Here is a 12,813-nt window from a genome sequence, read left to right as displayed (position 1 = left end):
TCTGTCTCCTCTCCACCAATCAGCTGGTGTGTGGTGTGATATGGTTGCCGTCATGTGGATGCTGCACATTCACGCCCCATTCACACGGGGCATCAGCATCAACGCTTCCCATTCACTTTGAATGGCTGATGTCAGGCAGGGCTCGAAATTGCGACCATTTTGGTCGCATATGCGCCCGAAAATAATCTATGCGACCTCATAATATATCTGGGAGCATTAGTGCGACTGCAGATAATGGTTGTAGTGCGACCTGTTTTGATTTTTTGTAAAAACGTGCTGAATCGCTCTTCCCTGCCGCTATATTGGTTCATATTAGCTGTCATTCACTCAAAGTATTCCGCTGTCAGATGACAGGGAAGGAGCTTTTAAGACCACGGGAAATACAAACGGCTGAAGAGTAAAAACTTAAAGCACACAGGTTTGCAAACCCCACCTAAAGTTGAGGCGCAGATGAAAGCGATCATGACACGTCACGTGGTGAATAATGATCCGCCAGCTGAGATCAATCGAGTACGCGATTCTTGGAGAAGGCGCCCGAATCTCCATGTGTTGCATTCACTGCGTGTTCAGCGCAAATGTCCGCTAAAAGTCAAATCTAATGCTGTACATATCATCGCCAAAGAAGCTCTCCTTTACTAAGTTTACACTGAAACTGCGGCTCATAACAAACAGCGGTATTATGCCGATGGTTAGCGCAAGAATCCTGTTCAGCCTGCTCATAAATTGGGTCGGCTGACTCGCCTGCTTTTCCACTAACACAGAAACATGAAGATCAGCTCAGACTGAACCTTTAAATTGACACAAACTGAAACCAAAACTTTTAAAGAGTGATAGAAGTGAGACTTTACTTACTTTCTTTTGTCTATTCTTGTTTGAGGTGTATATTATTTTTATATTTATTTACTGATGACTGCTTTGCAGCTTTCATCATTGAGTTGAATGATTTATTATAATCTTTTGTTTGTTTTGTAGCAGAAATATTATTTATTAAATTGACATGCATATAAAAACAGCAGCACAAAATCAATATTTCTTACTGCAATGCTTCATTTTTGTTTGATGCAAACTATACAATTATTTTTCATAAAGTAACAGACTTTTTATAGCAGATAACCTACATTCATGCACATTTAAGGCAGGATCATAATGAGAAATGGAATTCATTGTTACTATTATTGTCATTATTAATCATCATTAATATTCTATGGCCTAATTATTAGACATTCATTTTGGAATTATTGCACACAAATATCAAAGTCTTCGCAGCATTAGTTAGATAGTTGTTTCTGGTTTTTGTCAGTCCTATGTTGTTTTACAATACAATAAATCCCTTAAAAAACAATTTGCAACTGTGCTCATTCATTTTTGGTGGGTGCTCCTAAATTTTTTCTGGTGCTCCTAAATATTTGAAGTTGGGAGCACCGGTGCTACCAAGTAAAAAAGTTCATTTCGAGCCCTGTCAGGCGTTGCCGAACTGCATTGTGGATCCGTCTGCGCTGCTTCAGAGGCGTTGCTCGCTGCAGAAGTTGGGACTTGCTCAACTTTTCAAGCGCCGACGGAAGCGTCAGCCAATCAGATCGCTGTATGCAAATACACCAGCTAGACAGTTACCTATTGCTGACTGAATTTCATTGGCTGACGCTGCTATGATGATCGCTTCAGCCCCAACTTAAGACACGTTGACGCCCCATGTGAATGAGGAGGTGTAGATGAGGAGACTCCCCCCAAAAATTTGTAATGCGCTTTAAGTTTCCAAAATATATATAATTTTAAGGAATTATTATTATTACTATGGCGACGCAGAGGCGCAGTAGTTAGTGCTGTCGCCTCACAGCAAGGTTGCTGGTTCGAGCCTCTGCTGGATCAGTTGGGGTTTCTGTGTGGAGTTTGCATGTTCTCCCTGCATTCGTGTGGGTTTCCTCCGGGTGCTCCGGTTTCCTCCACAGTCTAAGCACATGCGGTACAGGTAAATTGGGTAGGCTAAATTGTCCGTAGTGTATGAGTGTGAATGAGAGTGTATGGGTGTTTCCCAGTGATGGGTTGCAGCTGGAAGGGCATCCGCTGCGTAAAACATATGCTGGATAAGTTGGCGGTTCATTCCACTGTGGCGACCCTGGATTTATAAAGGGACTAAGCCGAAAACAAAAATGAATGAATGAATGAACTCTCGGTGACTGCAGGTGTATATTAGCATTCTGCTATACTCTGACAGCATAAAGGAGAGCAGATGTTGAGTGTAGGACTCACTCTTGCTCCTGCTGCAGACAGCGCTCGCTGCAGTGAAGGCCATCAGGCAGGAAGTCCACCGCAGAGCCCTTCCTGTTACAGCGCACACACACCAGGCCGCGCTGACCCCAAGGAGAATCCTGCTTTAAGACTGACCCTTCAGAGAGAGCTGAGAGAAAACAGACAGTTAAGCCTAGTTCACACCACATGCATTTAAACATTGGCAGATCGATGTGCCGGTCACACTACATGACTTGATTTTGTGTCGCTGGTGTTCACACTATGCGACACTACGTAAATGATCACACACTACATGATCTGACAACAACACCTATACTAATTAATCTTTTATATTGCTTCTATAGTTGCTATGCAACACAATAACTATACTAATTAATATGTTATAGTGAGTCTACAGTTGCTATGGTAACAACAACTATACTCATTATTCTGTTATGGTGTTTCAATAGTTGCTATGGTAGCGCGACGACTATACTAATTTATTTGGTATGGTGATTCTATAGTTGCTATGGTAACAGAACAACTATACTAATAAATATGTTATGATGATTCATTAGTTGCTATGGTAACAACAACTATACTCATGAATATGTTATGGTAATTTAATAGTTGCTATGGTAACACAACAACTATACTAATTTATCTGGTATGGTCATTCTCTATTTGCCATGGTAACACAACAACTATACTAATTAATCTCTTATGGTGATTAAATGGTTGCTATGGTAACAACAACTACACTTAATAATCTGTTGTGGTGATTCTATAGTTACTATGGTAACATAACATATATAGTATTTAATCTGTTGCGGTAATTCTATGGTTGCTAAGGTAACAACAACTACACTAAATAATCTGTTGGGGTGATCCTATAGTTGCTATGGTAACACAATAACTATATTAATTAATCCATTATGCTGATTATATAGTTGCTATGGTAACACAATTATATAAACAAATGACTCAATACTGTGGTTTTCTACAACTATATGGTATACTAAACTACAATACACCACAGTTTACTGTGGTTAAAACTAAATTTTACAGCATTTATGACAGTTTGTCTGTTCACTCTCGTTAATACTATAGTATGCTTAAGCATTTATTAACAAAGAGTTGCAAATACTATATATACAGTATAATACACTTTAATATAGTATGGTGTTTTTCAGGTTCGGCAATAGAGTGATTAATAACATTTTTAATAAACTAACCCTTTATTATATATTTATTCATTCATTCATTCATTTTCTTTTTAGCTTAGTCCCTTTATTAATCCGGGGTCACCACAGCGGAAAGAACCGCCAACTTATACCGCATATGTTTTACACAGCAGATGCCCTTCCAGCTGAAACCCATCACTGGGAAACACCCATACACACTCATACACTACGGACAATTTAGCCCACCCAATTCACCTGTACAGCGTGTCTTTGGACTTGTAGGGGAAACTGGAGCACTCGGAGAAAACCCACGCAAACGCCAGGAGAACATGCAAACTCCACACACCTTTTTACTATGAGGCAACAATGCTATCCACTGCACCGCCCCACTTTATATATTTATCAACATAAATTAATTAATATAAGGATGAACAATACTTTTACAGCATTTATTCAGCATAATTTACCATTCCCTAATGTGTTATTGTCATATGAAGTTGTGCTCGTCATGTCACGAGTTAATGCACTGTGAGTTAACCAGAACTAACTTACTTAGTTTATATTCATTAAGGAAAATTTGGACTAAATATTTCTGAAACAACACAATATTTTTTGCTCGTCTTTTTTAGACATTTGGACAAAAAACAAGACAAAAACTGTACATAAGTAAGTGTGTTTTGCAGTGTGTGTGTGTTACAGTGTGTTCACCTTCTTGTGCGGTTGGGACGCTCCATGTGGTGGTGGCGTGAGCTTTTTTGCCCCTCTCCTCCTCCATCTCTTCTGTTATGACCTCCAGCACCCCAAACTCGTTCACCCGGAACTGACACACACACACACACACACACACATATATATATGTATATATATATATATATATATATATATATCAGAGATGGACACAGTAAACTTATACACGTGGTCCTAAAAGCCGATTGTGACGCCATCATTTGGTCAGTGAGTATGCAGAGATATATTACAGATGTAACGTGTGTTAATGTATTAAAGGGGTGTGTTTCCCCGCTAACCTTGAGCTCACTGCCAGGCAGAGTCCCCACCCCGTCCTTCCAGTCCATCGCCCCGTACACATCAAACTCTGGAGCGGCTGCACTCGCACCTGACGACGCCATCACACGCACACCATCAGCCTGAAACACACACACACACACACACACAACAGCAGTTCCATTAACAACTACACACACATACACCATCAGAAACATTACACACACCAGAAGAACGATCAGCAGCTACACACATCCACACACACACCAGCAGAACCCTTAACAACTACACACACACCATCAGCAGAACCAACAGCAACTACACACACACCAGCAGAACCATCAGCAACTACACACACGCACACACACACACACACACACACACACACCAGCCAGCAGAACCATCGGCAACTACACACACACACACACACACGCACGCACACACACACCAGCCAGCAGAACCATCAGCAACTACACACACGCGCACCCTGACCCCATTGGCAGGTATCGTTTCTAATTTTAAACTTTAAAGGGCACCTATCTTACCCTTTTTCAAGATTTATTATAAGTCTTCTGTGTCTCCAGAATGTGTCTGTAAAGTTTCAGATCAACACACAGATCAAGCGAGAACGAATATGCATGTGAGAGAGACTGTATGTTCTTGAGAGAGGCCAAGAGCATGCAAAATAGACCGGGTATTGACATGCGTCTTAGTGTGTCTGTCAGTGTCTGTGTGTGTCTCTCTGATTTTATGTGTGTGTGGTTGAATGGTTTGTGCATGTCTGTCTCTGTGTGTGTGTGTAGCTGAGTGGTGTGTTTAATGTGTGGTGTGCTTAGTGTGTGCGCTGTGTGTATCCGCCGGCAGAGGCCGCTGTCGCCCTCTGCTCATCCGCGCCGCTGCAAACTTTCAAGCTCCAGTTCAACAATGAAATCCAGAAATGTTCACAATATTCTCACACAATACAGCATTCAGACAATTCACTTGAGTTTCAAACCAGTTTACAAATAATTCTACAACCAGTCTGATAAAATACAGGCTTTAGCTGCTCTAGATGGTATTTACATGTATTTCCTACGCTATATAATTAAACTAAGTTCATTTTCTCAAAGAAAACATAAATCAACGAGCTAATGCTTTGCTTTTATGTGTGATGCACAATATGCTGGCAACAAAGCTTTTATTCAACTAATATTTTAAATGTACACACCATCATGGTTATGATCAAATAAAATACATGCTAATTCTTCCAGCAATGCGTACAGCAGCAATGATGTTTCCCCCTAAAACATGCTTCTCTGACGGATATCTGACACGCAGCTCTATTGTATTGAAATAGTTTACAGTTAATGCGGTGGGATGATTCAGCTCGACGTACGGCCACTGTGGAGTATTATTTTCCCCAACAAAAAAAAATAATAAATCGACGACCACGAGCTGACATGCCCACATCAGCGACGAAACCGTGTCAGATACTAAAACACTTTTCTTTAATGTGTTTTAAAGGCAGTTTCTCAAAATGGCGGAGCAGGAATTATATTGACTATATAATATTGAAAGACTCGCAGGCCCGGCGGATCGCGGCATTATTGCTGATCAATGACATTTAAAGTGAGTGATTGAGCTGATCTCGGAGCTGATCGACACGGGTTTTGTTTCGCACGATCAGTTCCTGCTGTTTCCAGCACACAGGAGCCAATGCTCTGCTGCTGCATTATTCTACACACACTCGCTAAATAACAGCAGCTTTATTCGTGCCGTCAGCCGCACATCAACATTTTGATCCTTTCTATCGACTGCGTCTGTTTTGAGCTTCATTCATTCGCGTTGTTTTTCATTTCATACTCTCTCTCTCTCAGTGTGTGTGTGTGTCTCTTCCTGCTGCTCATATTATTGATGACACGTCCAGGCGTTTTCTACTTTATATCTAACTTTCATTATTATTCCGTCGCAACAAACACCTCCGCGAAAGTCGAACGCGGCGCGTAAAGCTTTATTTAAGACTATAAAATGCTATGCGATCAGTTTATTCAAGCGTGCGATTGTTTTATTTTGTCTGTTTCTTACCCAAATTCTCCCACGAGTACTGAGAAATTGGCCAGGCGGACTCCAGTGCGCATGCGCACAGCCGTCGCGCTTCACACTCGCCCGTCATGACAATATCGAAAGTTTTGCGCCGAAACAATTCGTGTGGATCTCGGCGATGTAGCGATTGATTACCGACACATCAAGCTCCTTTTTAACCTGTCCCTGACTCTTAAAATGTGCAATGACGCGCTCTGACGGCGGAAAACATCGCCATTACTGTTTTGATGCTAAAAATAAATTCCTGCCCGCAGCCGAACCTCCCAAAATGTACAGAAACCTCTCAGTAAATACAAACTGTCAAACTCTCGAGCAATAAGTGTGTTTTTAATGCGCGACGATAGACAAATATGAGGCAAACTAGCAAAGGCAGACCGCATAGCAACAAAACACACTGTACACGACTGTCCTTGCTATACTACCAAGCTGTAAAACTACATGCTAAACAGCAAAACGACTCTTAACTATCACCTAAAAGACTGAAAGTCAAACTAAACTGCTTTAAACCTGACTAAATCCTTCATATCAACGCATACCAACACGATATTAAAAGCTAATAGCTAATCCACTTGAAAGTAGATCTCACTAAACTGTTTACAGTCGTCTTTATCTTTATAGCAGCAACTATTTTAACACATTATTCGAATGAAATATAGTATAATGAGGTATAGCTAGCTAATAAAATGAGTAAACATGAATTTAAATGGTCTGAATGCACTTTATTAGCCTATGAATTTAGAGTGCATGTGAATCCTCACACTTATTATTGACATACAGGATCTGACAGATATATTTGAAACTTTTAATTTAAGTACAACTATATCTGGACAATTAAATTACAAACTAAATATGATCGACAAAAATGATGCAAACAAGCAAAGGCTGACCGCATAGCAACTAATGCACAGTACACGACTGTCCTTGCTATACTACCAAGCTGTAAAACAACAGAAGTGCATACTAACGTGTCTAATTGATCACCTAGCAGACTAAAAGTCAAACTAAACTGTCTTAAACCTAACGTAATACTTCACATCAACGCATACCAACACGATATTAAAATGTAATAGCTAGTCCACTTGAAACTATAGATCTAGCTAAACTGTATACATTCGTCTTTATCTTTATAAAGGCAAACTTTCTGACAATTATTCAAATGAAATATAGTATAATGAAGTATAGCTAGCTAATAAAGTGAGTAAACATGAATTTAAATGGTTTGAATGCACTTTATTAGTCGATAAATATCACTGTAGGGAACATGAGAATATTCACACTCTTTATTGACATACAGGATCTGACAGATACATTTAGCTTACACTTTTATACACTTTTAATGCAATAACACTCAGGCTACACTTATATCTGGACAATTATTAAATTACAAAATAAATGTGATCGACAAATATAATGCAAACTAGCAAAGGCTGACAGCATAGCAACTAAATACACTGTACACGACTGTCCTTGCTATATTACTAAGCTGTAAAACAACCGAATTGCATACTAACGTGTCTAATTTATCATCTAGCAGACTAAAAGTCAAACTAAGCTGCCTTAAACCTACTACCGAGCTGTAAAACTACAGAAATACATACTAAACAATGAAACGACTCTTAACTATCACCTAAAAAGTAAAAGTCAAACTAAACTGCCTTAAACGTGACTAAATCCTTCATATCAACGCATACCAACACGATATTAAAAACTAATAGCTAATCTACTTGAAACTATTGATCTTGCTAAACTGTTCACATTCGTCTTTATCTTTATAGCAGCAAATATTCTAACAAATTCATCAAATGAAATATAGTATAATGAAGTATAGCTAGCTAATAAAATGAGTAAACATGAATTTAAATGGTCTGAATGCACTTTATTAGCCTATGAATTTAGAGTACGCGTGAATCCTCACACTTTTTATTGGCATACAGGATCTGACAGATAAATTTGACACTTATATCCCCGGTTTCACAAACAAGGTTTAAGGCTAGTCAAGATTAAATTGCATGTTTCAGCTGTCTCAACTCAAAATAACTTGCAGTGAGATGTCTTAAAATACGTCAGTGTCTTTTTTTGTCTCCAGGTGCACACCAGTAATATATTTTTCTAAGGCCATTTTTATAAATGTGGCTTAAGTAGCCCAATTTAACTAAGCCTTAGTTCTGGCTTAATCTAAGCCTTGTTTGTGAAACTGGGCCTTAATGTAATAACACTTAGGCCACACTTATATCTGGACAGTCATTAAATTACAAACTAAATGTGATCAACAAATATGATGCAAACAAGCAAAGGCAGCCCGCATAGCAACAAAACACACTGTACACGACTGTCCTTGCTATACTACCAAGCTGTAAAACTACATGCTAAACAGCAAAACGACTCTTAACTATCACCTAGAACAGGGGTTCCCAAACTTTTCAGCACGCGACCCCTAAAATAACAATATCAGTGACTCGCGACCCCCAATATCCCCTGAGGTGGTTATCAATACAGAAAACTTGCATGCAATGGCGCGCACACACACCAATAGACCAAAGTCTATTCTTCGTTAAAATTTTTTTATGTATGTCAGTGCTGTAAATGGGCCAGAAAGTTTAACCTGGTGTTATAAAATCAATCTGCTGCATCTGACGCTATTGCTGTCTTTAATATAATGTATTTACCCCAGGGGTCGCAATCCAATAGAACAAGTAAATAAGCTACTATAGTAACTTAAACGACTGTTTTTTTTTCTCTTCAGTTGGTTATGGATAAAATATGGTAATTCTTATGGTCTAATAATAATAAGTAGATTTTTAGAAATCACCAGGCGACCCCCCTTCATTGTTCCGTGACCCCTCAAGGGGTCCCGACCCCCACTTTGAGAACCACTGACCTAGAAGACTAAAAGTCAAACTAAACTGCCTTAAACGTGACTAAATCCTTCATATCAACGCATACCAACACGATATTAAAAGCTAATAGCTAATCCACTTGAAACTAGATCTCACTAAACTGTTCACATTCGTCTTTATCTTTATAGCAGCAAATATTCTAACAAATTATTCAAATGAAATATAATGAAGTATAGCTAGCTAATAAAATGAGTAAACATGAGTTTAAATGGTCTGGCAAGTCATCCTGTGGATTGCCTTTTACTGGGTGCCAGTGGATTGCTTTGAAAATGAAATCAAAGCTCAGACATGTAGGCACCAACCAATCTTTTAAGAATAACAAACCAAACTAAACAAGGTTTCTATCCATTGCTGAAACTGGTGTGAATTATATTTAAGTACTAAAGAATAGCGAAATTCTCTGCTTTTTGGTTTCTCTCAGGTGGCAATGCTAAGAACTTAGCAAAGGCTAGAAGTTGAACCCACTCATTCATAACTCTCTTCAAACTGCTTGTGCGTGAGTGTATGTATGTGCATTTGTTTGTTTTATGTTGATTAGTACTTTGTGTTATAGAGTAGCAATAAACTTTTGTTTCGTTTTAAGATCCGTGTTGGTGTGTTGTGTGCTTTATTAGTCAATGTCTCAGCTTTAGATACTGCTACCTTGCTCGCTAAATAATTAGATACTGTTTTTATATTGTTATTGTTGGCCACGTAATAATATAATACAGGATTGCTTTGCACTAAACGTTCTATTTGCTGGACAAATACTTAGGTTAGGTGTAAGCTTTGAATAATTCTATCTGAATCATGTTCGATTCTTTAGATTCGAATCCCCAAAGTTTAAATGTGATTTAAACCAAAGAGCTGATTCTTAGAGTATAATGAAGAATAGCTTGCTTTTAAATTGAGTGGACATTAGTTTAAACGGTTTGAATGCACTTTATTAGCCTGTAAATGTCACTGAATGTAGGATACATGTGAATCCTCACACTTTTATTTGTACATTGACATAGAATCTGACAGATTTATCTGACACCTTTAATGCACTAACACTTAGGCTACACATAAATCTGGACAATCATGAAATTACAAACTAAATGTGATCAAATAATGCTAAAACAAGCAGAGCACATTATTACTCTGTTCCACCAAGCAGTCTAGGCCTGAAATTATTATTAAGCATCTTAGTAGTTAAAGTAGTTTATCATTGCTGTAGATTTAGTTTATAAGTTCAAGGCATTTAGGCCTTCTTTAGGATGAACACAATCAGAGTTATATTTAATTAGTCTTGCTTGTGTTTATGGGCTGCACTGGAAAATATTTATGCTTCATTACATGTATAAAAAATAGAATTTTGTAGTTAGGACGATTCTAAGGGCCCATACAATCAGGGGGGCCCCAGAGACATTATCAAGGGCCCGCGGCCAAATCCAAGAAAATCAGCAGTTTCTGAAATACTCAGACCAGCCCGCTCGCTGCTCGCTTTGAACTGCAGCAGATCGTCTTGACCATGTCTACATGTCTAAATGCATTGAGTTGCTGCCATGTGATTGGGTGATTAAAAAATTGCATTACGAGCAGTTGGACAGGTGTACCTAATAAAGTGGCCAGTGAGTGTATTTTTATTGTTTTAAGGAAAAACTCACTTAATTTTGACTCAATATTTCTGAAAACAGCTAAATATTTTTGTTTGCCTTGGAAATGCTTATTGTTTAAAGAATTTTTTGATATTTATCCTTTTTTAGACAAGAAACAAAATACTTGTAAAATAATTAGAAAATAAGCAAAATAATAAAAATTATATTTAAATAATAATTATAAAAATTAAATTAAATAATAAAAATAAGCAAAACAAAGTAAAAATTTGATTATTTCTCTTACCCCATTAGCAGAATTTGCATGTTTTATGGAAAAACTCGCTTAATTGGACTCATTATTTCTAAAAACAAGACCATATTTTTCGCTTATCCAGAAAATGCCTCTTGATTCAAGAATTTGTATAGAGGTTTGGACTAGAAACAAGATGAAAACTCCATAAAAAAGCTAAAAGACCAGCTTAAAAAATGCACTTGTAAAATAATGCAAACATAATAATACATAATAAAAATTATATGTAATAAATAATAAAAAATAAGCAAAATAATGTTATTTCAAAGTGAAAATTTGATTATTTTGCTTGTTTTAATCAAAAGCTCACTCAATTTTGACTCATTATTTCTGAAAACAAGACATTTTTCTATTGTCTAGAAAATTCTTCTTGATTTTAGAGTTTGTAGATATTTGGACTGGAAACGAGACAAAAACTAATTAACAAGAATCTACTTGTTAATTAATGTACAAATAAGCATAATAATAATAAATAAATAAAATAACAAATAAAAATAAGAAAAGTAACGATATTTCAAAGTGAAAATAAGATAGTTTTCTTGATTGTTTTGCTTGGTTTAAGGAAAATCTGACTTCATTTTGACTCACTATTTCTGAAAACAAGACTTGCTTGTCCAGAAAATGAGACAAAATGAGACTAGAAACAAGACAAAAACTGAAAAAAAGCATTTTTTTTATAGAATTAAAACAATTTATATTAATAAAATAATAATTAAAGGATATATATAAATGATAAAAATAAGCAAAACAATGTAAATTTAAAGTGAAAATTATTTCACAGTGAAAATTTTATTCTTTTGTTTACCGCACTGGCAGATTATTTTGCTTGTTTTATGAAAAAAAACCTCACTTAATTTTGACTCATTATTAAAAATAAAAAGCTTCTTTTTAAAATGATTTAAGAATTTGTATAGATGTTTGGACTAGAAACAAGACAAAAACTCTATAAGAAAAGCAAAAATACAAGTTCAAAAATTAATGCAAACATAATAATACATAATAAAAATTACATAAAATAAATAATAAAAAAATAAGCAAAATAATGTGAAAATAAGTTTATTTTGACTCACTAATTCTGAAAACAAGACTTGCTTGTCCAGAAAATGCTTCTTGATTAAATAATTTTAGATATTTGGTCTAGAAACAAGACAAAAACTAAGAAAAGCAGTTTTTTATAGAAGTAAAACAATTTAAATTAATAAAATAATAATAAAATAATAATTAAAATATATATAAATGATAAAAATAAGCAAAACAATGTCAATTTAAAGTGAAAATAAGATCATTTTTCTTACCCCATTGAGAGATTATTTTGCTTGTTTTATGGAAATAACTGATTTCATTTTGACTCATTATTTCTGAAAACAAGACTTGCTTGTCCAGAAAATTAAGAATATGTTGACATTTGGACTCAAAACAAGACAAAAACTTTAGAAGAAAAGCATTTTTGTATGCAAGTAAAAACTCATAAAACTCATAAAAATTGAAAAAAAAAAAGTAAAATTAGATTCTTTTGTTTATCCCACTGGCAGATTATTTTGCTTGTTTCATGG

General features: G+C 36.5%; 2 protein-coding genes across 8 annotated transcripts in view; one reads left to right on the top strand and one right to left on the bottom strand.

Moving 5' to 3' along the window:
• The window catches only part of ppil4 (peptidylprolyl isomerase (cyclophilin)-like 4), an 892,903-nt gene that overhangs the window by 833,273 nt on the left and 46,817 nt on the right, over positions 1 to 12,813 (top strand). The gene's annotated exons all lie outside the window — the stretch shown is intronic.
• l3mbtl3 (L3MBTL histone methyl-lysine binding protein 3) overlaps positions 1 to 12,813 on the bottom strand; it is a 78,627-nt gene that overhangs the window by 63,698 nt on the left and 2,116 nt on the right. For 3 of the 7 annotated variants that reach the window (NM_001442524.1, NM_001442523.1, NM_001245964.2), the window contains 3 exon segments: positions 2,248 to 2,395; positions 4,119 to 4,230; positions 4,436 to 4,555. In NM_001442524.1, the coding sequence (NP_001429453.1) occupies positions 2,248 to 2,395; positions 4,119 to 4,230; positions 4,436 to 4,537 (362 nt within the window). In that variant the 5' untranslated portion in view covers positions 4,538 to 4,555. 7 annotated transcript variants of the gene reach the window in all.

This window comes from Danio rerio, chromosome 20 (genome assembly GCF_052040795.2).
Source record: "Danio rerio strain M-AB ecotype USA chromosome 20, GRCz13ab, whole genome shotgun sequence".
Taxonomy (NCBI): Eukaryota; Metazoa; Chordata; class Actinopteri; order Cypriniformes; family Danionidae; genus Danio; species Danio rerio.
This window is presented reverse-complemented; position numbering and strand designations above follow the sequence as displayed.